General features: G+C 56.1%; 8 protein-coding genes and 1 non-coding gene across 9 annotated transcripts; 5 read left to right on the plus strand and 4 right to left on the minus strand.

The window, feature by feature from the left end:
- Positions 1-582: 582 nt before the first annotated feature.
- B0H64DRAFT_t4 lies at positions 583-663 on the plus strand. The gene has a single exon. It is a non-coding gene; the product is annotated as a tRNA-Arg (tRNA).
- Positions 664-1736: 1073 nt separating this feature from the next.
- Positions 1737-2381, plus strand: B0H64DRAFT_428657 (uncharacterized protein; the record flags this gene model as incomplete). The annotated part of the gene is made up of 1 exon (XM_062805857.1): positions 1737-2381. One exon carries the CDS (start codon positions 1737-1739, stop codon positions 2379-2381), a length of 645 nt encoding a protein of 214 aa, XP_062664138.1.
- A 1026-nt stretch (positions 2382-3407) lies between these two features.
- On the plus strand, positions 3408-5296 carry B0H64DRAFT_381347 (uncharacterized protein). Its single transcript, XM_062802797.1, has one exon. The coding sequence runs from the start codon at positions 3886-3888 to the stop codon at positions 5089-5091; it is 1206 nt and encodes a 401-aa protein (XP_062664139.1). The 5' UTR covers positions 3408-3885; the 3' UTR covers positions 5092-5296.
- An 820-nt stretch (positions 5297-6116) lies between these two features.
- Positions 6117-7051, minus strand: B0H64DRAFT_381350 (uncharacterized protein). Its single transcript, XM_062802798.1, has one exon. The coding sequence runs from the start codon at positions 6744-6746 to the stop codon at positions 6225-6227; it is 522 nt and encodes a 173-aa protein (XP_062664140.1). The 5' UTR covers positions 6747-7051; the 3' UTR covers positions 6117-6224.
- A 993-nt stretch (positions 7052-8044) lies between these two features.
- B0H64DRAFT_313757 (uncharacterized protein) lies at positions 8045-10844 on the minus strand (the record flags this gene model as incomplete). Its single annotated transcript, XM_062800173.1, has 2 exons — positions 8045-8733; positions 8792-10844. The coding sequence occupies 2 exons, from the start codon at positions 10842-10844 to the stop codon at positions 8045-8047; spliced, it is 2742 nt and encodes a 913-aa protein (XP_062664141.1).
- A 1406-nt stretch (positions 10845-12250) lies between these two features.
- On the minus strand, positions 12251-13604 carry B0H64DRAFT_381355 (protease). The gene is made up of 3 exons (XM_062802799.1): positions 12949-13604; positions 12743-12885; positions 12251-12675 (listed from the first exon to the last, which is right to left on the minus strand). The coding sequence occupies exons 1-3, from the start codon at positions 13354-13356 to the stop codon at positions 12378-12380; spliced, it is 849 nt and encodes a 282-aa protein (XP_062664142.1). The 5' UTR covers positions 13357-13604; the 3' UTR covers positions 12251-12377.
- A 1113-nt stretch (positions 13605-14717) lies between these two features.
- B0H64DRAFT_19881 (uncharacterized protein) lies at positions 14718-17137 on the minus strand. Its single transcript, XM_062799216.1, has 4 exons — positions 16818-17137; positions 16449-16749; positions 15845-16386; positions 14718-15792 (listed from the first exon to the last, which is right to left on the minus strand). Exons 1-4 carry the CDS (start codon positions 17025-17027, stop codon positions 14923-14925), a joined length of 1923 nt encoding a protein of 640 aa, XP_062664143.1. The 5' UTR covers positions 17028-17137; the 3' UTR covers positions 14718-14922.
- Positions 17138-17616: 479 nt separating this feature from the next.
- On the plus strand, positions 17617-19205 carry B0H64DRAFT_19893 (JAB1/Mov34/MPN/PAD-1 ubiquitin protease-domain-containing protein). Its single transcript, XM_062799217.1, has 3 exons — positions 17617-17955; positions 18016-18269; positions 18328-19205. The coding sequence occupies exons 1-3, from the start codon at positions 17893-17895 to the stop codon at positions 19022-19024; spliced, it is 1014 nt and encodes a 337-aa protein (XP_062664144.1). The 5' UTR covers positions 17617-17892; the 3' UTR covers positions 19025-19205.
- A 1570-nt stretch (positions 19206-20775) lies between these two features.
- B0H64DRAFT_381361 (uncharacterized protein) lies at positions 20776-21521 on the plus strand. Its single transcript, XM_062802800.1, has one exon. It carries the CDS (start codon positions 20859-20861, stop codon positions 21210-21212), a length of 354 nt encoding a protein of 117 aa, XP_062664145.1. The 5' UTR covers positions 20776-20858; the 3' UTR covers positions 21213-21521.
- The last annotated feature ends 1538 nt before the right edge of the window (positions 21522-23059 follow it).

Genomic DNA, 23059 nt, shown 5'->3' on the forward strand with positions numbered 1-23059 from the left:
CGGGCTTATCCCACTCGGTACTTGCCAATACTCCTGGCCGCCAAACCATCCTACCTGCGGCCAACCCGCCCTCGCGGGTGAAGCAGGGCGAGCTTGACTCGTGGCTGACCAAGACAAGAGTCCCTCCCCTATTGGTAGACTCTGATATTAACGAAGATGGGAGTGCGTTGCAGAAACCTGCCGCCCTGTTATTCCCTAGTTAGGCCAGCTCCTTCCAGCCCGCAGCTCTCGACGCCTACCGTGGCCCTACAATATCGGAGAGTTTCAGGCTTCCTCAGTCCAGTCAGCCTAACTATAGCCTAAGGTTGTTCGACAGCGTACTCTGTGTTATAACCGAGTACCGGCTCGACAAGGAGAATACGCTAAGCTATCAATATCTGAGGCTAGTATTTTAGCAGTTAGTCTAGTAGCTTATAAACAAAGCCATTTATTTTCTATTCACTGCCTACTAACTATTAGACATATTGGATCTAGAGTAGTTGTAGAGTAGTTGTGTTAACAACTCGTCGTAGCACTCTCGAAACCCTTTCGTCCGTGGCTAACCATATATACATTATACACTTCATTGCTTGTTAATCAACAGGTCTGATGGCGCAATGGCCGCGCGTTGCTTTCCGGTTAGGAATATGGCAAAGGTTCTGGGTTCGAATCCCAGTTGGATCGATTACTTTTGCTCTCCATTACATTACTTTTTTTGTAGATGCTTTTAGAAATTTAGAATAGTGTGCCGTTTGGGACTCACGGTGTGCTGAGGACGTGCAGGGCTATTATCGTAACTTCTCCTATATATAACCCCAACCCTCGCACATACCCATTTTCTCAATTGGACTCATTAATTTAATTAAGTTGAATCAATAATATAGTTAAGTCCATTAATTTAGCTGCGGTTGGATCGCCTAGAAATGGAATAACATATTTCTCCAATATTCTATTTCTTTCTAGTTTTGTGCCTCTCGCCCCCTTCTCTGCGCCCTTTCCTCTTCCTGCCAGGTGGCGCTGATGAATGGCCTAGGGTTAGGGCTTAGTTGGAAGACCTTGCGCTGCGGCTGTAACTGGAACTATACTAGCGAATTTGACGATAGCCATATGAAACATGCTTAATAAGTTGAATAAGCTACATCTCACTGCATTGCTGAAAGAATTGAGCGCATTCGAATGCGCATACAGAATACATAGGTGCATTTACATGCGCCATTGAATTGAGCAAAGGGGGCTCGGGAGGGACAGACAGCAGGGTTGGGGTTACATATGGGTAAAGTTACGTGTCATTGTCAACACCACACTCGTCCTAAACGGCACGCTCATTCAGAAAGGTCCTTGGTGCGTGTTAGGAACATACATACAACCACGTATTGTTCGGCATCAGGTTAGGCTTTCCATAATATTACCGGGGCACCCGTATTATCTTGTCCATGGTGAATGAAATCTGCACAAGTGCACTGCGATGCTCCGTTTGTTAAGCTTTTTGTCTATCTCTAAATCCCCTTTGGGCCTTCTCCATTGCTGAGGGTTGAACAACCCCCTCATGCACAGACAGTTGCTAAAAACATGGCGCATGATCCCAACTTAGGCTTGATCAAGCGGCAATGCTATAACTAGGAGTTCATTGCTCTAATAGATCGGTACCTGGTCTGCCCTCCAGCTACGGCCTTGTTATTTCTTCAATTACTACCTTGGTTAGGGTCGGGATACACGGGCTCGGTGAGAAAGAGGCGCGGTCTCGGGGCAAAGCAGCCATGTCTTCCCCAACGTTCACTTTTCCTCAGACCGTAAAGTACCGCTGTCACACCCTGGAATATGGCATAGTGGTCCCAAACTATGGGTGGAGCGACCACAAGAGGTACCGGAAGGTGATGAAAGAGGACGAGCTTTGCCCCAAATGCGAGAGGAAACTGGAAAGGGAGATGCTTCGCGGCTTGTACTGGTTGAACCATCGAAATGGCTTCTCAATCGAGTATATTTCCATCTATCGCAATGGGGAATCGCCCATGACCAGTCCCGAATGGCCTTTGTTCACCGAGTCCGAGTCCGAGTCTGAGTTCACGGAAGCACAAGAGTCGCCCGGATGGTCAAGCAGGGGGGACATGGAAGACGAGGAAGACGAAGAAGAGGAGCAAGAAGAGCAGGGGAAGAACGAAGAGGAGCAAAAAGAAGACGAGGGGGGAGAAGACCAAGAATCACCCCAACAGAGATTGCTCGCGGCCTTGTTCGCTTTGTTGATCGCCGACTCCGATGAAGAGTCCGACGACGACGAGGAATTTTCCACCACAGAGACAGACGACGAAGCACCCGAGGAAGAGGAGATATCCTCTGCAGGGCCTGACACGATTAATGAAGCCGGGGTCCTGGATCAGATGGCTTTGGCTTGGGCCTGCCGATAGTGACGGGGAAAGTCCTAGGAGAAGGTTGGGAAAGGAAGAACTTGGGACAAAGAATCAGGATGCCAACCCGTGAGGGTTATACGACTGATGCCGTCCATGAGAGCTACACGACTGATGCCGCCCACGAGCGTTGAACGACTGATGCTACCAATGAAGATGATACGACCAATGACGCCTATGAAGGTTAAAGGGCTGATCAAAAACAGCTGGGTTGGAACCTGGAACAGTAGGATAAAAATAAAATAGACAAAGAAAGTTCACAAAGCACACAGTAAAGCCCATTGCCGCCGTGAATACGCGCCTGATGAAACAACTCAGGCCCCCGCTGCTGCCATCGGGTATTCTGTCCCGAGCCGTGAGCCCCGGGCCCCGTCCCGTTACCATGCGATCTGCATCTAAAAATGATCTGGATGGAACTTGAGCCTAGGTAGCCATCCAGCAAGCGCTCGAGGGAGGAGCACGCCTCAGCATAATGTCTCGGTACTAATCAGACCTCAATGTTCCCAGCTAAATCCCTTCCCTGAAACTTAGCCTGACCGTTGGCTGTCCTTCATGACCCCCAGCGCTAGGACAGAGAACTCGAGCGCCTCTGTGCTCGCTGCTCCAGCGTAATCTAGTCGCGCGCGTCTGGCGAACATTGGGCAAGAAACTCGCTCCTCCTTATGGGTGCGTCCAAGCACTCGGTTCCGTTCTGTCGGGTCCGCGAGATGCTCAAAATGGGGCGCTGTTGCCCAATGCTTTGTGTTTCATGCACAAAATAGAGGCTGAGCCTGCGCGACGATGTGGGGGGAAGCCCCCTGGAAAATGAAGGTTTGCAGCCATAGCCGCCTGGCGGCCTCGGGAGACTGGCCGGCTGGCAGTGGGTCCCCGTCGCCTGACAGGACTCCAGGACGAACCGCATATTTTTGGAAGGCGGTGCAGACCGCGAGAGTGGGGCTCCTGGCTGGCCAAATTTTTAGAATTTCACCTCGTCTCCTGCCTTGTGGCATTGTGCGACCTGATTCGCTGGCTGTTGCCTGGCCGCGGCCGATGGCCCCTCCCCCACCTCCTGCCTGTCCTCACTCTTCTCTGTCAATCTGCATGGCGCACACCGGATTGAGCGGTCCAGATTGGCTCCAGATTGGTTCCCTCCCCACAATGAAAGCCCGCGCTGAGCCATCCGGCGGCCCACCCCGCAGCAGCGGTCCCACCCGGTCCGGACACAACCTGGAAGCAAGTGACGTCCTCACCGTGACTCCGTCCTCTGGTCCCGCCTCTGACACCAATCTAGGACTCCAGGCAGAACACAGACAATTTCTGAGGATGGGCGCCCTCCACGGAACCATCATGGACCAGCTTCGTATATATAGGGTCCTGGGCCCCCTCGACCTTGACCATCCGGGATCATGACCACAAGCCATCGCTTGACAACCACCATCGACCACCACCATCGACCACCATCATCGACCACCACCATCGACCACAGCATACAACACTCACAACAGCCACCTCACCACTGCCCACCATGCCGCACTTCTCCTATGTGGCCGCCGAGTCGGGTCATCATCGTCGTCGCCACGATGAACCCGAGACTCACTACGAATGGGCTCCCACCACCCACCGCTCCCACTCCCGACGTCAGGAGGTTCGCCCGGTGGAAGCCCCCGACTTCCGCTTCTGCGTCGAGCTCGGCCTCGTCATCCGCAGCAGGAAACGCAACCACAAGACCGTGACCGGCCTCGAAGACGAGATCAGCACACAGCTCACCCGCGCGGGGATCGCCAACCACCTCGCCAGCACCCACACCTCGCCGGTGTCGTCCCGCCAGTGGACCATCGCCAGCGAGCTGTGCATCCCGTCGCGCCCCAACGACCACCGCTTCGGCATGAAGCTGGTCTCGCCCTTCATGCGCTTCGCCAAGCGGCCCGAGGCGTGGCAGGCCGAGCTGCGCGGGGTCATGCACGCGCTCAACACCCACTTCGAGCTCACCACCACCCACCAGTGCTTCACCCACATCCACATCACCCCGGTGTCGGGGTACTGGGAGCTCGACCAGGCCAAGGGCCTCGCCAAGTCGGCGCTGTACTTTGAGCGCTGCCTGGACGCGCTCGTGCCCCCTTACCGCCGCAAGAGCGTGTGGGCCAAGAGCAACCGCCACAACCACTACTTCGAGGGCTTGCCCATGGCCGAGTGCTTCGGCCGCGTCGACGCGCAGGCGACGTGCGAGGCGCTCGGCGCGCGCATGAACTGGTGCGGGGCCGACTCGCCAACCGGCGTGGCGCTCGGGGTCCGGCCGGGGGCCGACTTCCAGCACGACGCGTACCGGTGGGGGTTCGTCGGGCTCAACGAGGGCGCGGGCCTCGGGGCCGTCGCGTTCCGGCAGCCGCCGGGGGCCTCCAGCGCGGGCGACGTCACCGCGTGGGTGCTGCTGGTCGGGTGCCTCGCGCGGCTCAGCTGCGGGGCCGGCGTCGCGCTCGACCCGGCCGTCAAGCCCCAGCTCAAGAGCCTGGGCGAGTGGCTCGTCTACGAGGCCGAGTGGTGCGGCGTGCCCCACAAGGGCCTGCTCGGCGACCTGGTCCGCCAGGCCGTCCCCGTCACCCCGGCCCCGGGCACGCTGGCCGGCCGCGACGCCGACGCCATCACCATCGACGAGGACCAGCGGCTGCGCTGGAAGGCCAACGACCGCGACTTGGTCTTGGAGAAGTACAGGCGGCTCCTGAAGCACGTCTGAGCTTGGAATGAGGGCTTATGGTTTATGGCTTATGGTTTTACGTTTTACGCTTGTTTGGGCATGATCTCGGGACGGGATGGTCACCCGGGGAAAATACTGGGATTACTTTTGGCATGGTGTTGAGGGGCTGCCGACGGGTTTGGCAATGGCGTTCCGGAAAGATACCACGGGACAAACAATGATAATACGTTGACTTTTTGGATCACATCTTTTCTTCGTGGCTTGAACTGTGCGCCTCTGAGCTGATGACCGGACCTGTTGCTCACCTTGTCGTGGGGAGGGCGTGTTGATCGGCGTGCCATGTCCGTGGTGACTGTTCTCGGTCAACACTGCGGCATGAGTCATTGGGCCCACCCCGGAATGCAGCTCCCCCCTCCTCCCCTGTGTGGCCGCCAAGACGGCCTTCTTCCTGTTGCCTCGCAGGCTGACAGCACCTGTCATGTGGGGGTACAACGTGACGCGCAACGCTAAGCGTCAGTGTCTTGTCCCTCGTTGTGCAGAGCTGCGATGGCCCGGAGGCTGGAGTGATAGGAACACGAACAGCCCGGAATTGGAACGCATTGGATTTTGGGTTGCTTGTCGTAAAAGGTCTTGTACATCACATCCCGTTCGAGCCTCAGCCAACATGTCCCAGCCGGTGCCTCGTCGCATCGAAGAGCAAGTGGGTCGAATTGTCAAGAGGGACGGGGACGCTTGTGTTAGTCAACATTTCAGACCCTCTCTCATCTCGAGGAGGTCATCTTAGCAAACAACGACGGTCAAAAGAAGTGCGATTTAAGCCACGATACATCCACAAGCAAGATAAGGAACTTCCAAGCTGTGGAGACTATCAGAGATCAAGCCGGAAAGGGCTTGTTTTCGAGAAGCAAGATGAGCTTTGTTCCATATTTCTTCGGGGCATGAGACAAATTTGTCTTATGAATTCGCCGCCCATACCTATCGAACGAAGAAGGTGCGTTGCAGATACCCCTAGCGTTTTATGAAGGGCACGGGAGAGCAATGAGGCAGGTTGCTGAAAGGATGGCAAAACAGTGTGGCAGTGGTTGCGCAGGCACGGACCGCCGAATGACTGTCATTGGGGGATATATACGTCCACTACCGCTGCAAAAGAACAAGCGAGGCAAGCGCCCGGCCTATGTCTCTGTCACTGGTTCTCCATCACTCCCAGGTTTTGGGTTGGCGGGCTCTGGAGATTCCGTCACCCCTTCCCCTCGACTTTCGCCTGCACTGCCTCCATCGTCTTCATCCTCGAGCGTAACGCCTTCCTTCAGAGCCGTCACAATTCCCGCATACCTCTGCCTACCCTCAAATATGACCAACATACCACCCCCACCAATACCATAAGAGACGTGGGCTTTCTCCCCCATCCTCTCCCACTCGTCCCACTCAAGGCTGCAGATGGTCACCTTGCTAATCTCCCGGTCATGTATGTCGACTTCACTCGTCACCGTGGCTTCAGGAAGTGATTCCGTCTCTGCTAGTTGCTGGAGTTTCGAGGCCGAGGAAATCGGACCGTCGGGGGTGAGAACGACGGGGAAGCGTATTACGGGCTCCGGTGGTATGTTGCCGCTCAGAACCGCTTGTCCTGCTCTTTCCCACGCTTCAGCGGTCCAGGGGTGAGGATACACCTCGGGTTCTTCATCAGCATCGTTCATGACTGTGACTTCGGCAGGCTTGCTCTGGGGGGTTGTCGTCTTCGCAACCTTCTGCAGCTGCGTCGTCGGCTCACGTATTTTATAACATGCCGAGTGATCGACGATAAAGGAGGCTGTTTGGGGCAAGGTCACGGTTGTCACGTTACGTGGAATTGGCGAACATAAACTTGGGTACAAATGTAGGAAGAATGGAACCTTGAGTCCAGAGTTGGCTCGTGCTCGGTTCCAGGTTGGCTTCCCTTCTTCCGAGATCCTCAGGCCGGCCCCACCACTCCCGCCTTTGATGCGTCATGGTAACTTCCTCCTAACACACGACTGTGTAGTAGTACTAGTACTAAACAACTATATGCACCTTTGCGCTTGATGACCACCGTTCAAGATCTCGAGCCCAATCCCTTGCCCATTAACGCAAGCCGTTTCTTGGACAGCATGACTTACTATAACGCGGCGAAGGAGGCGGGCACGAACCTAAGTGGCAATCTAAGTTGAGAAGATAGGATAGTGGTAGGCCGGGAAGAATAGGGAGAAAGAAGATGCTAACCTATTATTGGCATTGCCTTGTCTATCACATTTTGTTTTCCCGTTCCTTCCCTTTCCTTTCCTCGATTTTACACTCAACAGATTTGGTGATTAACGGAAAGAGCCTTTTCTTGTCCCACCTACCCTAGGGGCCCTCCTTTCAGGCTCAGGCTGTGCACCACTTCAGCTAGAGGGAGTGATAAAGAAACGGGGCCGGGATTAGAAAACAAGATAGAGGGACATGGAGGGTGGAATGTAACCCGGGACGGGCTGGACGTGCCGCACGGTAGCTGCGCTTGAGCATCCATTCTAGAGCAACAAAGACTTGGATTTACGGGGTATTCCGTCGCCCGCCACGTTTCCCGCATTTCTTCTCATATCCCTTCAACGATCATTCCGTTCCCATTGGGGTTGCTGGACTGGATGGATAGCGCCGTTACCTGCCGGCCAAGATGTATTACTACTAATTCTTTTTGTGTAATCTAACCCGTGCCGTGTATGAATGTTTGTCATGAATGATGTTTATCGTGATATCCCCCAATGTAATGCTCCCAGATCCCAACCGGAGAAAAAAGTGTGAACACCCGAACCCTAAATCCTGAACTCGCACGCTGAATGCAATAACTCAACCGTGAAACCACTTAACTCCGAACGGAAGATGCCAACACCGGCTACCAGGAAAAACACCGCATCGGCAAGGGCTCCGGTCCCAAGCCGTCAAACACCCCCCATTTGGCCCTTGCAATCATCCAACTCCTTAATCCCACCATCCCCTGGTTCTAGAAACTGAACAACCCACTCCTCCTCTTCCCGAGCGGGTACACCAATAACGCACTCAGCGACAGCCCCACCGAGATGTTGATAGCAACCTGGATCACACTGAACAGCACGTTGAACGCCGAGTTGTTCAAGTCGGCAGACTGGGTCGTGGTCATGGACATGCTGCCGTTGACGATGGTGCCGTTGGCCAAAATGGTTTGGTTGTGGACGATCTGGTCGGCGCTGGTGACGCCGCTCAGCAGCGAGCCGCTGGCGGCCAGGCCCGACGGCACTTGGACAAAGATAGCCGGGAGCATGGCGGCGGCGGCGAGGCCGTAGCCGATCTTGCGGGCGCGCGGCGTGAGGCCCGCCGACGGGTCCGGGTTCTCGCCGCCCATCTCCGGGTCCCGCGGCGACATCTTGGGGTTGGCCGACGCGAGCGTCTCGTCCGACTCGACCGCTGGCGGGCAGTTGTAGTAGGGGGAGTGCTGTGCGCGCTTGCCGGTGAGCCGGTTGAGGCGGGGCTCGATTTGCTGCTCCCAGATATCGAGAAGCCAGTTCTGTGCGTACCGGCCGAGGCGGGAGTAGAGGTTGGCGAGCACACCGATGGTGAGCGCGCCCAGAGAGCTCGAGACAATGCCGTTGCCCTTGAAGAAGCGCGACGCGAAGTTGTTGACGCAAAAGCCGGCGACAGAAATGAAGACTTGCACTGCAAGGGGTGTTAGCAACTTTTCTATTCCCGCGGGCGTATGGGCGGGAGTTCATACCTGGTGTTTGTTTCCACTGGGCTTGGTTGATGACGCAGAGGCATAGGGTAAAGGAGAGGACGAAAAACAGGTAGTAGTTCTCCGGCGGTCGCTGCGTGTACCAGCTATCGCCGACCGAGCAGTGCACGGTGCTGACGGCGTTGCTGTCCATGTATCCGTAAATGACCGACCCGATGGTGAACCCGTAGCCAAGGAAGAGGGTGTAAATGAGTGCGTAAACCATGCGGACCGACCCCGAAACCAACTGACGGCTCTGCAGCTCCAAGCTCGCGCAAAGGACCATGTAACCCGGCAGGATCAGAGCGATGGATGCTTGTGCGAGAGCCGAGAAACAAAAGAGCTCGCCATCCCAGATCGAACCGAACACCCGGGCCAAAAATGAGGTCGCAACTGCCGCTGTAATCTCGAATACGTTGGCGTAGAGTTCGTTCGACGGCGAGAGGAAAAGCTGCAGGAATCCAACGAGGCAGCCGAGAATGAAGCAGATGGGCATGTCGATGTAACGGCCCTCAAAGCCAAATGGAGCAACCATTGCCGAGGCGATACCGTAGAGGAAGATGCGCAGCCAGACGGGAAACTTTGGCTTGCGAGCCGTGATGTCCTTTAAGCGTGCGGTTGCTTCGTCGACGCCCATGCGGTCGTGCACTACCTCCTTGTAGATCTCGTGGACGTCGCGCAAGCGACCAAAGTCGAGGCCCTGACCGGCACGCACAATCTTGACTTCTGCCGTGTGAGTGTTGCTATCATCGAACGAGATGATCATGGTGTCCGGAAGGTACAAGAACTGGCCCTCGATCCCGAGCACACGAGCCGACATCGTCATGTACGCCTCCAGCCGGTGGGTCGGAGCACCATAGATCATGAGGGACCTGCACAGTTTGAGCAGGTAGGCGTGGCGGTTGATGATCTCGGCGATGTGAATCTTGATGCGGTACTCGTCGCTCTTTTTCCTGGATTTTGATGGTTTCTTGGCCTTGCCCGCCTCCAACTTCACCTTCTCGGACACTGCGTCAGAGATGTCCTTAGCAGATCCGGGGGCAGCGAACATAAACGAAGACTCCATGAGGCCTGTCAAGGTGCTCGACGACTGGGTCCTCCATGGTCGGGGGCGGCGGTTATCCGGTTTCGGTGTGCTGGACCTCGAGGTCGGGGGAGTGCTCCCCGGCGTGCTCGCTGCGCTAGAGTCGGGGTATGCGGTGCCATACCTGTCCTCGCCACCGTATAGCTTCAGCAACGTTCCTAAAATGCCGCCCTTGTATGTGCTCGGCGCGGGCACATATTCCCAATCGTGGTCAATTGGCGTGGCGGTGCCAGACCTCGGGGGGAGGAACGAGTTCAGCAACGGGCTCTTGTGGCGTCGATGGGTCCGCACGAGTTGATCGGCCTCGAACTGTGCGTTTCTGCGAGGCCTGACCTTCTCCGAGTCTCCCGAGGGGAACGTAAAATCTTGGGCCGAGGAGGCTGCCGAGTCGAGCAAGCGGTCTTGGACGATGGTTCCTCTTCCGGAGTCGATTGACGCCCGCCTTGATACGGGAGCCGAGGCAGTCCCGACGGCATAAGCGAGCCGATCCGCCCGGTTCTTGGCCTCGACTTCAGACCTGTGGGGTGTGGTTGGCATGTCGGCGGATGTTGGGAGAGCAGACGACTTCCGAAGCACCGGACGAGGTCGGCTCGGGCCGGGCTGGCCACCGGCCTGGTTCTTTTCGAAATACCCGGCCACCGCGGCGGCAAGTTCGGCCTCGTCGACAGAAGGTCGTCTGGTTAAGTGTTCGCCGTTCAAGGGAGTAGAGCCGTTGCTGTATGGCGATGGAGCGTAGGAGAAGTAATCCTGGCCGTCATACTGCGGTTCATTGGGCGTGACACGGAATGGGCTGCCGAGAGTGCTACCGTTACTGTCACTCGCAAAGCCAACCCTCTTCTTCTCTTTGCCCCTGAGCGGCTGTAGCCCTTCGGTGGTCCCCTGTGGTGAAGGAGAGATAGAGGAATCTTGTTGCTGGTCGGGGCTAGCCCCCCCGGGCGTGATTTGGTCTCCCTGTGCACGCGGCGACGCCATCGCTGCGGCAAGACCCGTTCAAACAATGATGAGCCCCTCTGATCTAGGCCGGAGATCAGGTCCTCAAATTAGGTTTATAGGGGAACAAGTGGGAATGGGGTTATGAGTTCGAGAACGTTGGTCGAGGGGTTGGGCGATCGGGGCGGCCCTGGGAGCTTCAGTTTGTCTCTCACAAATTTGGATTGACTGCCGGTGGGGCGGGTATGGAGGTGGGAGAAACTAGATCGACAGATTGAGAAGAGGAGCACAATCTCAAATCACAAAACGGACATGGAGAGAGGCGAGAAGGGTGGCGGTTCAAAGAGCTTCGCACGGGTCGGGAGCCGCGGGAGGGGGGGAGCAGCTCTCTTTGTTTCGTGACTCGGATCTTGCTGGAGAAGCGGCATCCAGAAGCTTGCCGCTCACCGGGAAGGTGGAACCCATTGTGACGGCAAAGTCTAAGGTGCCCAGGATGAAGTGTTTGTCGAGATCTTCGGTCGGGGTTCTGGTCGCCCAAGTCTCCACTGATAAAGAGTCCAGGCCATCGAGTCCAAGAGCTCACTCCCGCCCACGTTCCCAGAGCTTTGGCAACGGCCGGGCCAGCACGCGCCCCTGCGCTCGTAATCTTTGACTCGGTGCATTGTTTACCGCCACTTCGGTGGGCCGTTTGGTTTCGAGTTTTGAAGTTTTCGCAAGACATGCGGGCCCACACGTCATTCCTCAGCCCGGCCAAGAAGGTCCAACCGTCACTCGGGATGCCGCATCCGATCTACCCGCCCGACAGGCGAAAGCCGCAAGCCGCAAGCCGCCATGGAAAAGTCAATTGCATCACCTCGCGCTCGGGAACAGGGCGGATAATGCACCATCATGCGTAGGAGCGGGGGAGCCGAGGAGCGCAATTCTCTTTCCCATCACCCCCATCCACCCATGACGTCCATGCACACCTTGCTCGAGTGAGTCAATCAGCTGTCGTGAGTCGGTTTTTTATCGCTTGGCGAGTTGGGCCTCGATCACGGCGGGTCGGGGGAATGAGAACCGAGATTTCAGGTTTGCGCCCAATTGGCGTCATGGGGGAGGCCTGGCGGGTATGGAGACGATGCACGCACCGCCGGCTGTGCGGTGGTTCGGAATGGCACGGTTGGGGTCGACGTGAAAAAAACTCGATGACTTGTTGATGATGTCAAAACTCGAGGTTGATGCGGCTCTTCTAAATTCCAGTCGGAAGGCGTCCCTGGAATGATTGCCATGCAGACAGGCACAGGCCTGCCGCCCTGACAGGGGACAGGCTCGAGACAAGCTGTGACAGGCAGAGACAGGGGGAGAGGGCAAAACCGGATTTGCGCACAGACCATGGAACTGCACGGGCCGGGTCACCAAAAAATCTCGAAGCAAATCCCCCCAACACAATCCAAAATTGAAAAACCATCCATCGGTCAACTGCAAGCGCAACCACGAGACCCACGTGCGGTCGATGCAACCTTAGTATCGTGAACTTGCTGGCTCTAAATTAAGGACGCAATGCCCCTCTGTTAATTAATGTATGGAAGGTCTTGGCTAGGGATGCGATACGATAACCACGTTGGAGTTGTCGTAGGGCTCAGCCGTGCAAAGGACGCTTCCGTCCGAGTCTTGAAGATGCACCATGGTCGCCCCGTCGAAGCCAATCGACTTGCCCCTGTCCGTCGTCGCTCCCGAGTCGACGAACCAGAGGTCCGAGAAGTGCGCCAACTCGACCTGCTCGCCCGCCTGGTAAAAATCCTCCACGATCCACTCGACATCCCGACGACACAGCTTCGGCCCGTTATTGATCTCCATCGTGACTGAGGTGCCCTGTTCCGAGTTGGTGATGACCCTAGTTTTTGTCAGATCGTCGCGCCAAGGGATCGCCGGGAACTGCCTCTCCCGCCGCAACCACTTACACTATCCCGCTCGTCTCATCCCTCGCTGTGATATTTACCGACACCCAGTCGCCCGGTTTGACCTTGAGGCCGTCGATGTTAAAGGCAGCCTCCGGGTACCATTCCCACCATGCCGAGGAGCTCTGCCCCCCATTAGAGTTGACCTGTCCACAGCTTTAGTCACGCTTCTCGGATTCGATACTCCCACGGCCAGGCTCTTATCTTACAACAGTCGTCACGCCGGCTTGCAATAGGGTCGTGTTGCATTCCGCCCCGTCAATCCCAACCCACGCAGCAGCGAACTGCGGCGCCGGGATCCCCGGCCGGAGCGTCAGGTCCGGGACGGTAAAGTAGCCGATCGCGTTGGTGATGCTGTCCGCCGGCGTCGTGTGTTGCGATGCGCCGCACCAATTGGAACTGTAACTAATAGTATCCCTCTCCTCTGTTTTGGCGTGATTTCGATGCAGCCGGGAGGCATGCTTGCCGTGTTGTAGGGCCGGGATCCGGACAAAGTCTAGGGCTGAGGCGTCTACATCTTGGCCTTCCTGTTGGATGCTCGCCTTGAAACTGAGTTCTGCAGTGACTGTCGTCGCTACTAGCGAGGCGAGTGATACGGAGCGGACAAAGGACCACATGTCGTCGGGGAATTTCGAGCGATCAGTCCTTCCAGGTGCTGATCAACGCTTGGCAAGACGCGTGTTTCAGTCATGGAACGCTGGCGATTCAGGGTTGCTCCAAAACCCGCGATGCGCACGAACGAGGCGGCGTACGGGGATCGACGACAGCGGGAAACAAAAAGGGAAAAAAAGGACAGCAACCGGGGATGTTGTCAATCCACACCCGAGGATCTGGGCCTTGGTGTGTGAGCGTGGGGCCTCGTGTTGGAGGCTAACACATTCCGACTCTTCCATTTTCCATCTCCCCGGCAAGAAAAGACCTTTTCCAGCACGGGTCCCACTCCCCCAATTCGGCCGCCCGTCCACAGTCATGGTCCCGTCAATGCGCCCAGCAATCCAGGTTTTCCCCTTCAATAGTCCAGGATTTTCAGAGGCTAGCGCGCCCCAGCGTTGCATCTCTGCCACCCCGCAGCCCCTTCTGGAGCTGGTCGGGACAGGGTTGTGTCTTAAAATAACACGCGCAATTCCGGCCAGTGCGGGCCGCAACGGTCTCGGCAACCTGTTGCGTCTCGGGGCGGGTGTGCCCTATTATAACGGGCCCGATATACCATCCCTTCGGGACCATCTTTAACCATGGATGTATCCGTAAAGTGGCCCGAAAAGGAGAGAGAGCCGGATTCCACGAAGTATGTACGTACAACAAGCCCCAATGGGATGGACGCACAGGTACGTGGAACGTAACATGCGGGACTATTCTGGATCAGGATAGACCGCGATTGCGGTTTCCCCAGACGGGAAGTGGGCGCTGTCCTTACATAGAGGTTCGTCTGATGGTAAACTTTAAAGGTACCCAAGTCACTGTGCTGGCAACTCTTTATGGGTATGGGTAAGGAAGAAGCACAATAGAGGTCATGACCGAGGAAGAAAAGAAGGCAAGAAGGAAGATAGCGAAAATGCAAATTCTAGAAGACAAATTACCAGAAGAAGGAAAGGAAAAGGTCGGAAGAGGAGATCAGGACGAAACCACCAGCGGTTCTCTTCATCCCCCGCTCGGCCGCACCTTCAAATCCTGTGATCAAAGTACTGACCTAGGAGCATCGAAGGGCGTGAAGTACGGGCAAGATGGTTCGCCGACGCTCGTTATTGAAGCTGGGGCTTCAGAACCCCTCAGCTGAGGAGTCTCCTACAACGTCGGTTTGGCCCTTGGCTATGATCACTCGGCGGTGGCTTCATGGGAAACCCCTTTGCTTAAGCGCCTCGTGGCATTGACAGCAAAGGAGCAGTTGGAAGGTACAAATGCCGTCGGGTACGGGCAAATCAAGATCTGACACTCGTCACTGGCAAGTGGAAAGACATAAAACAAGGGGGGCAATGACAATAAAAAAGCCATGAATATACACGTAAAAACCATCCCATAGTGGTATATTACTACTAACTTGCCGTGCTTCAGACACAAAAACACCAATTCGAAAATTCGACCCAAAACCGCCAATCCTATTCGGCCCTTGCCTTCCTGAACGCCGTCGCAAACCACCTTCAAAAACATCCGGACACCTCGGCCGCAACTGCGGAGCGCATCGGAGACTATGCCGTCGCCTCTTCGTCGCCCGCCTTCTTTTCGTCAGTGGCGGGCTTGTCCGAGGTCTCCGCGGTAGGGGCCTCGGCGGCCGGCTTGGCATCCGGCATGGCGACCTCGGGGGAGGCAGAGCCACGCTCCTTCGGGGCGGAAGCCTCGCTGTCGTCGGCCACCTTGTTGGTCTCGGGGACCGGGCTCTTGGTAGGCTCTGCCTCGGTTGCCGAGATGCCCTCGACCTCTTCCCTCTTGATTGTGGCCTCAGGTTCTTTGACGTCGGGGATGGCGGCCTCAGTCATGTCAACATCGCCATCGCCGTCAATCTTTGTCTTTTCTGCCTCTGCGGGCTGTTCGACCGCAGCGGCGTTCTGAGCTTCTGTCTGAGCGACCTCTGCCAACACCTCGGCCAAGGCCTCCTCGATCATCGTCTCGTCATTGTCCGCAGCGGATTCCACGACAGGCTCGGGCGGCGTAGCAGCACGGCTGTCAACCTCCATAGTGTCATCTTCCTTGTTCGTAGGGCGGAAGTTGGTTTCTTGGCGAGAACGACCATTAGGCTTGTAGACGCCGTTGGCACGCGCCACATCCTCATCATCGGATTCCTCGTACTCGTCCTGGCGCTCGACGCGCTTCTCCCACTGCCGCTGCGTTAACCTGACGTCCTGGTTCTCGTCCTCGTCACGGTCATCGAGCTCAGCATCCTGGTCGTCGGACATGCCCATGCTCTGGCGAGGAACGTCCTGCATCTGAACAGAGGGAGCATGAGCGGTCCGCTTCAGGTTCTCGATGACGGCAATCTTGATCTTCTCCAGATACTCGTAGCTGTTCGCATTCTCCATGTTGGAAGACCGCACATCGAGCTCGTAGTCTGGCCCATAGTACTGGGAACAATTAGCATCTTGTCGGGTGCCAAAGGATGCCGAGATGACTTACCGTATAGTACTCGTTGTATGGCAAAACCGCGTCCATTTCCACCCCAACCAAGCGGCCAGTCTCGTACGCCCAGGTGCGGGCGACGTTCCGCATGGTGTAGCCACCACCGCCGAGGACGAGAGTGGGCAAACCAAAGCTGCGTACGTAATTGACGCAGTTTGCGTGGCCACGCATGCTCAAATTAAAGCAACCGAGACGATCACCAGAGAGACTGTCGCCACCACACTGGAGGACGACTGCCTCGGGCTGGTAATACTTCATGACAGCCTCGATGACGGGCTCAAAGATGGTGTCGTACGTTGTGTCGTCGATACCATCGCGTAGGGGGAAGTTGACAGCATAGTGCTTGCCGTTGCCAATGCCGATATCGCGAAGCTCACCGGTGCCAGGAAAGTATTCGCCATACTTATGGAACGAGACTGTCATGACACGATCGGTCGTGTAAAAAGCCTCCTCGACACCGTCACCGTGATGGACGTCGATGTCGATGTAAAGGACGCGCTTCTTGAAGCGGAGCAGCTCGAGAATGGCAAGCACAATGTCTGCAGAAGTGCATCAGTCAAACCGGACCCGCAATGAAGACCTCGCTCTCGTGAGCACATACCATTGACGTAGCAAAAACCGCTAGCCTCGCTCTTCTTCGCGTGGTGCAGGCCTCCAGCCCAGTTGATAGCAATGTCGCACTTCTCCCGGTTGAGACGAGCGGCGCCCTCCATGCTACCACCTGCGCTTATCCCGCAGAATTCGAAGAGACCATCAAACACCGGACAGTCGTCGCCAACGTTGTACTTGCCCTGCTCCCTCATGAAACCGTCCATGTTGTCGGGCGTGACTTTTTGAAGGAACTCGATGTATTCGTCTGTGTGGAATTGCGTCATCTCCGACGTGACCGCTGGCTTCGCGCGCTGTTTTCAGGCAAGAAATACCATTAGCAGATGTCCCAAAACCTGACCCCGCCCCACGATCGACTCACGTAAATCTCGAGGAATTTGTAAACATCGTAGTTCATCACCAAGCTGTGGGCAAGACGAATCCGATGCGGTTTCATCGGGTGCCCGGTGACGTAGGCATAGTTACCAATGTCGGAGTCGTAGAAGTACGCAACCCTCTTTTTGTCGTTATTGACAACTTCATAGAGCGGCCGGGTGCGCTCGACTCCCGACGGATCAGTGGTTTTCGGCATGTTTTTAACAACTGTTGCCTTGCTGGCGTCAGAAACTAGGCGGTCGAGATTCGCAATCGAAGAGTTGATAGGTGCCGGGTCGAAAACAATGCTAGGTGAAAGGTTGTTGCCAACCTTTTTCGCGGGATGATCGGCGCTTGCTTCGCTGCTCGATAACCAAGTCTTCCCTCTGTTCGTAGTCACGATCGCTTTGCTTGTCAGATTCGCTGGCCGATCCCTCGCTAGAAGATAGTTAGGTCAGGAGGCCAAATGCTGTACGATCTGCGAGATAGGTAGAATTCAATGGTCGTCTGAGGAGATTGAATCAGAGGTATCACAGTTGCTGGTTCGCAGGGGGAGCACCCATCTTGCCCAGACACGCCAGGGCGAAGAGCCGCTTGGTGGATGTCGCATGGGGAGAGCTTATCGGTATCGCAATGCCCATTGGATGATGGGATGAAAGGCTCGTGCGTCAAGCAAAACTGGGAGAGCTGATTGGCAGCGGTTAAACTTCGGCTTTTGGAGACATGCAAGGCTGGGTTCCTGGGCTTTTGTGGGCGGGCATGATATCGATGGGGGCGAGAGCTCTGTGGGGCAAGACTGCCGATGAGCGCACACACCAAGCTTAGGTAATCGTGAGCTGCAGGCTGCCAGCGCTTTCGTCAACACCAGCCTGGGGCAGGAGCTCCAGTTCCAACAGCAATCGCTCCCACCCCCAACAACACAACCCACCTCCCGCATCGACGACGCCTAGCCATCTCCATTTTTAGGTTACTATTCGACCTCTCGACTGGGTGACGTTGTCCTACCGATTTGCCTTTTCTGCAACCAGACAACCACCTCCACCCGTCTTCTACCCCTCCTCGTTGCAGTTGCCCGAGCAAACATGGAGCGATTCAGAAACCTGCTCGGCGGCGGCATGAGCTTAGGCGGCTCTGCCCCGGGGACGGTACGATTTCCTAGGAGTTTGTTGTTTTTGTACCGCATTTACTGACAAGCGCCTTCCTAGGATAACACCAACCTCATCGACAATTCCGAAACAGTCCACATCTCATCCCTCGCCCTCCTCAAGATGCTCCGGCACGGTCGCGCCGGAGTACCCATGGAAGTCATGGGTCTGATGCTCGGCGAGTTTGTGGACGACTTTACTGTTCGTGTGGTGGATGTGTTTGCCATGCCCCAAAGCGGTACCGGGGTCAGTGTAGAGGCTGTCGACCCAGTCTTCCAAATGAAGATGATGGATATGCTGCGGCAGACCGGCAGGTGTGTATTGTGGAGGCGAACACCTTGCCTTGGAACAAGCCACTGACACATGCTCTAGACCCGAGTCCGTCGTTGGCTGGTACCATTCCCATCCCGGTTTCGGTTGCTGGCTCTCGTCGGTCGACATCAATACCCAACAAAGTTTCGAGCAGCTTACCCCGCGTGCGGTTGCGGTCGTCGTCGACCCCATTCAGTCGGTCAAGGGCAAGGTCGTTATCGATGCGTTCCGCCTGATCAACCCACAGTCTCTCATGATGGGCCAAGAGCCCCGTCAGACCACGTCGAACTTGGGTCACTTGAATAAACCCTCTATCCAGGCGCTTATTCATGGCCTCAACCGCCACTACTACTCCATCGGCATCAACTACAGGAAGACGGCCCTCGAGGAGAACATGTTGATGAACCTGCACAAGCACCCATGGACAGATGCCCTGCAGATGGAGGATTTCCGAACCGAAGGTCAGCGGACGAAGGACCGCCTCGAGCGGCTGGTTAGCCTCGCCGAGGGCTACGAGAAGAGGGTCAAGGAGGAGACAGAGTTGACTAAGGACCAACTCAAGACACGCTACGTTGGCAAACTGGACCCCAAGAAGCATTTGGAGGATGTTGGGCAGCAGCTAATCGAAGACAACATTGTTGCGGTGTCGAGGCAAATGATCGACAAGGAGGCCACGATGGCGAAGAAGGACGCGCCGGGTGGGCCGAGTAGCCAGCGAAATGGTGACCAGATGGAAGTAGAGGAAGAGGAGCTCTGAAATCACGGCTAAATCGACATACCCTTGGGCGAGCGGTGACCTCGGCCAGGCGTTGTATGACTAGGCGTTCGGGTAGGGCAAGGGAGCTAGACGGGTAGCCATTTGTTTGGCGCATTCTAGCGCCTCGTCCGTTGCCGCGACCCAGCAAAACATGTGCCTAGTGCTCTGCCTCTTAACATTGGTGGTGGCTACTTTGTGGTAAGTTCTTTGTCGCATGCCCCTTTGTTCCGGACTCATGCCTCCGAGGGGGGTTCGGGGTGATTGTCATTCGAGTATTGTTCTGACCCTCGGTCCTTTTTTGAGGGCCGAGATGTCAACAAGGAGTCGACCTCGATAGTTGCCCTCCATTTAAAGACAACCCATGCTCTCAAAGCACACCCTATCTCGCCACCCTTGCTTCACCATGTTGCAAAAACTCCTCTGGAAGACAGCTGATGCATTCAGCTGGCTGACCCGCCGTGCGCCCTTGAAAGCGGAAACGCGCATGCGTCTTGACGAATCCCAAACTTTTATATCTTCCCCAGACCCCAAGGGAGAACGGCCGTTCTCAGAATTTATAATCGCAATGCCACCCGGCGTTTCCCCAACCGCAACACACTCCCGAGATCGACGTCCCTCTCGCTGGCGTATTCTTGGTTGTGGCAGCAAAGCCCACGCGGAACAAGAGCCGCAATGCCCAAGCAGCAGAACCTATAGTGCCGCACGAGTTGCAAACCCCCCTAGTAACGGTCTCAGCAATCACTGCCAAGTGGAACAGCTCAGAGGAAGTGATGCTAGTAGACTCCCGAAAACTAAAGAGGTACCACGTAGCGAGGCAGATAGATTTCCAACGCGCATCATCCCATTTACTCCTGCCAACGCTGACAGAGCAACAAGGTCTCCTCAGACTAGCGCAAAACAAACACCCCAAATCTATGAGCCGGATGAGGGTATTGGCCTGGATATCCCAAACGCAGCAGACGTATCTGTACCTCGCACTTACCAAGTCGCAACAACATTCCCCAACTCCTCGAAGGGGCCATCCGCCAGAACACCGCGGGCCAAACCCCGACACGCCATGAGAACCTCCCCAACCGATCAGCCCTGTCCAAGGTTGCCAACAAGCCATCACCCGGCCGTTGCAAAGAACACGTTCAAAAGAACGCACACAAAGGCCGCTCAAAGCCCCAACCGCCAAACGCGCCGTCCACTCCCTCCCCTTCCCTGCCTCAACAACCTCCAACCAACCCCCCAACTCACCCCAAACCCCACTCCCATCATGTCCAACACCACCAGCACCACCACCACCCAAAGCAGCGCCCAACCCGGCCGCCCCGCCGCGCGCCGCCCCGACCCGCCACCCCTATCCACCACCCCGCTAACCCCGGCCTCCCTCAAGCGCCTGCTCGACACCTTCAACGCCGCCTTCGCCCACACCCACTACGCCGTCTGCGGCCGCTCGGCCCTGGCCGTATGGGGCTTCCGCCCCGACTCAACCGCCGACCCAGCCGCCGACCCCTTGGCCATGCCCCCCTACGTCGGCATCGTCTGCCCGGTGGACGACAAGCTCATCATCCTGTCGTGGGCGTGCGCCGTGGGGTGGGCCGTGTACCCGCCCGCGGTGGAGGAGGGTCAACCTGGCTGGGAGGAAGATGATGGTGAGGCGGTAAAGGGGAAGGATGGTGTGGATGGCGATGGCGACGACGGGGGTCGGGGTACGGAAGGGGAGGAACGGAGTCGCACGGCCGAGGTGATTGGGGTGCCGCTCGAGGGCACGGCCGAGGTGGTCGGGTTCCGGCTGCGCACGGTGGGCGCCGCGAGGTGGCGCCGGCTGGAGACGGCGCGGCCGTTGCGCATGCCGGAGCCGTACATCGGGTGGGTGGGGGTGATGCTGCGTACCAAGGCCAGGGTGATGGCGGTGCCGACGCTGCTGGATGAGTTTGCCAGGGCGTGGTACTTTTGTGTGCGCCAACAACCAGATCGTACGGGTGGGCAGCAGGAGAGACGTATCGCCGAGTTGGTGCTGTGGATTCTGAGGCGACTCGCGCGCGATGCGGAGGTGCATGGCGAGAGGGCGAGGTGGAAGCTGACGGTGGAGAATGTGCCAGTTGTTTTATATTGGGAGTTCTGGCGCCCGTTTGTGGACTCGTATCCCGAGGCCGTGGGCCTGCTGGCGATGTGCGGCCTCCACTCGAACACGGAGCTTTGATCCCTTGCCTTCACGATGTGATGGCTTACCAAAGGGGGATTTACAACCATAGGTACCTTTGAACGGCGGGACGTCACCTGATTGCGTACAAAGCAGTGTCAAGGTTTCTCGAGGTAGGCTCCTAGTGTTACCGCGTCTTGGGCCTTTCTGTAGTTTGCAAGTTTCCAAACCTGTCGGGTGCTCAGGGGAAGCCCGAAGTGCGCAATCAAGGGCAAGAATCGTGGTGCTGGTTTCAGCAAAACTTGTCCGGTCGAAACTGGATTTGTCTAGGCCCTCACGGCTTCCCAGAACCTGGATTCTCACTACCCCAAACCCCCTGGGTGCCCAGCCCCCCAGGCACACCCAAATCTCTCTCCTTCGTGTTTCTCAGGCATCTACAACTTATAACAAATGTTTCTACTCCACTTGATCCATTGGAACCCTCGTTTACCTGGCACCATGAGGTACCAGCTTATGGGACAAAGGGCTCCTTGATTGCTGGCAAGAATCTGTTTCTCAACCCGCTCGCTTAGCCTTCTACAGTTTCGAAGTCCGAATATAGCAGCCAGCTGTCGGTCCAATTTATAAACCCAATCCCCGTTCATTTGTCAACCCGCAGCCCATCCGACCACCTAATCTCTTTCTCCTTGACGACTAAAAACTAGAGCCTTTTCGCTCCATTGAACCTAGGTATCGATGTTGGCGCCTAGAACAAGACACTGATACCCCTGAGAGTATACTCCGATCTCCATCGCTCTGTCCGGGAAAGGCCGAACCTCGTCTTCCCCGGGCTCATAGATGAATGCATAAGCGTTGGAGCTCGAATCGCAAGGAGCCGTTGGGCGAGGTTTGATTTCCAACACGATAGCCTAGAACTGACCGGTAATCTTCAGGGAGCCTCCTTTGACAGCACCAGTGGGATCTGACGACGTTTGCACGTAGGACAAGGCGAGGACCTCGGCCAAGGGTTCGAACTTGAACTGATACTCAAGAAATAGCGAACGGCGCCCGATGTTGAGCCCCAGGACCACGATGGGGCAATGTACGCTTTTCCACTTCTAGACAACATATGCCGTGTTGAACTGCTCTTCTTTTGGCGGGAGTGTTGCCTCAAGTTTCCGCAGTCCAGGCCGCTCCTATAAGTACATCTCTGGCGGGCTATATGTCCCTGCCGGTGTTAATAGTACCCGTATAGTATAGTCATAGTCAAAAAGTAAGTTCACTCCCATCTTGGCACCTAAATTCGCCTAAACTCGGGCCTGACACTCGGCGATAATACACCACTAGCATTTTTTAGAAAACGAAAGAGAAATATAAGAGGGTACAGTTTTCCGTTTAACTCCTAGGGAGGAGGGTATTTCCCATTTTGCCACATGTGGTCGGTGGCCGCATTGGCTTCAAGTTGACATACAGCCCTTCTCATATAATTCCCCACACAAACTCCGAAAAGAAAGTGCGAACTTATTTATTGACCCTGATTTTAGGAAACACCTGGCATATATACAAGCGCCGCAATATCTCAGCAGGCTAGGGGGAAGCCGAACCTACGGCGGTTTACACTTATGCGTTCCGAGTCTCAGAGGAGGAGATGGAAGGCAGTGGTCCCGTACCTAGGTGATATTATACAGACATATACACAGACACACACCAGACAAACAGACACGTACACACATCACGATACACACACAGTAAAGGGCGAGACAGACTGGTATCTGTTGTTCTTCTCTTTAGCCATGCGACCGGGGGAATCCGACAGCGCTAGTCTTCTTTCTCGTTCAGCCGCTGGGCATTGTAATCGAGGACTCAGGTAGTGCTACATATCGGACTCCGTCTCGGTCTGCTTCCCCCTAGCGAGTAAGCCGAGGTAG

This window comes from Chaetomium fimeti (assembly GCF_033439085.1).
Source record: "Chaetomium fimeti strain CBS 168.71 chromosome Unknown B0H64scaffold_1, whole genome shotgun sequence".
Lineage (NCBI taxonomy): Eukaryota > Fungi > Ascomycota > Sordariomycetes > Sordariales > Chaetomiaceae > Chaetomium > Chaetomium fimeti.

Coding starts and splice junctions, on each gene's coding strand:
- B0H64DRAFT_381347 (XM_062802797.1), top strand. CDS start 3,886: ATGCCGCACTTCTCCTATGTGGCCGCCGAGTCGGGTCATCATCGTCGT.
- B0H64DRAFT_381350 (XM_062802798.1), bottom strand. CDS start 6,746: ATGAACGATGCTGATGAAGAACCCGAGGTGTATCCTCACCCCTGGACC.
- B0H64DRAFT_381355 (XM_062802799.1), bottom strand. CDS start 13,356: ATGTGGTCCTTTGTCCGCTCCGTATCACTCGCCTCGCTAGTAGCGACG. Junction 12,886..12,948: donor AAGCCGGCGTGACGACTGTT/GTAAGATAAGAG, acceptor AGCTGTGGACAG/GTCAACTCTAATGGGGGGCA. Junction 12,676..12,742: donor GATGAGACGAGCGGGATAGT/GTAAGTGGTTGC, acceptor GACAAAAACTAG/GGTCATCACCAACTCGGAAC.
- B0H64DRAFT_19881 (XM_062799216.1), bottom strand. CDS start 17,027: ATGCCGAAAACCACTGATCCGTCGGGAGTCGAGCGCACCCGGCCGCTC. Junction 16,750..16,817: donor ACAAATTCCTCGAGATTTAC/GTGAGTCGATCG, acceptor GCCTGAAAACAG/CGCGCGAAGCCAGCGGTCAC. Junction 15,793..15,844: donor CATACAACGAGTACTATACG/GTAAGTCATCTC, acceptor AATTGTTCCCAG/TACTATGGGCCAGACTACGA.
- B0H64DRAFT_19893 (XM_062799217.1), top strand. CDS start 17,893: ATGGAGCGATTCAGAAACCTGCTCGGCGGCGGCATGAGCTTAGGCGGC. Junction 17,956..18,015: donor GCGGCTCTGCCCCGGGGACG/GTACGATTTCCT, acceptor GCGCCTTCCTAG/GATAACACCAACCTCATCGA. Junction 18,270..18,327: donor ATGCTGCGGCAGACCGGCAG/GTGTGTATTGTG, acceptor CACATGCTCTAG/ACCCGAGTCCGTCGTTGGCT.
- B0H64DRAFT_381361 (XM_062802800.1), top strand. CDS start 20,859: ATGCCGGAGCCGTACATCGGGTGGGTGGGGGTGATGCTGCGTACCAAG.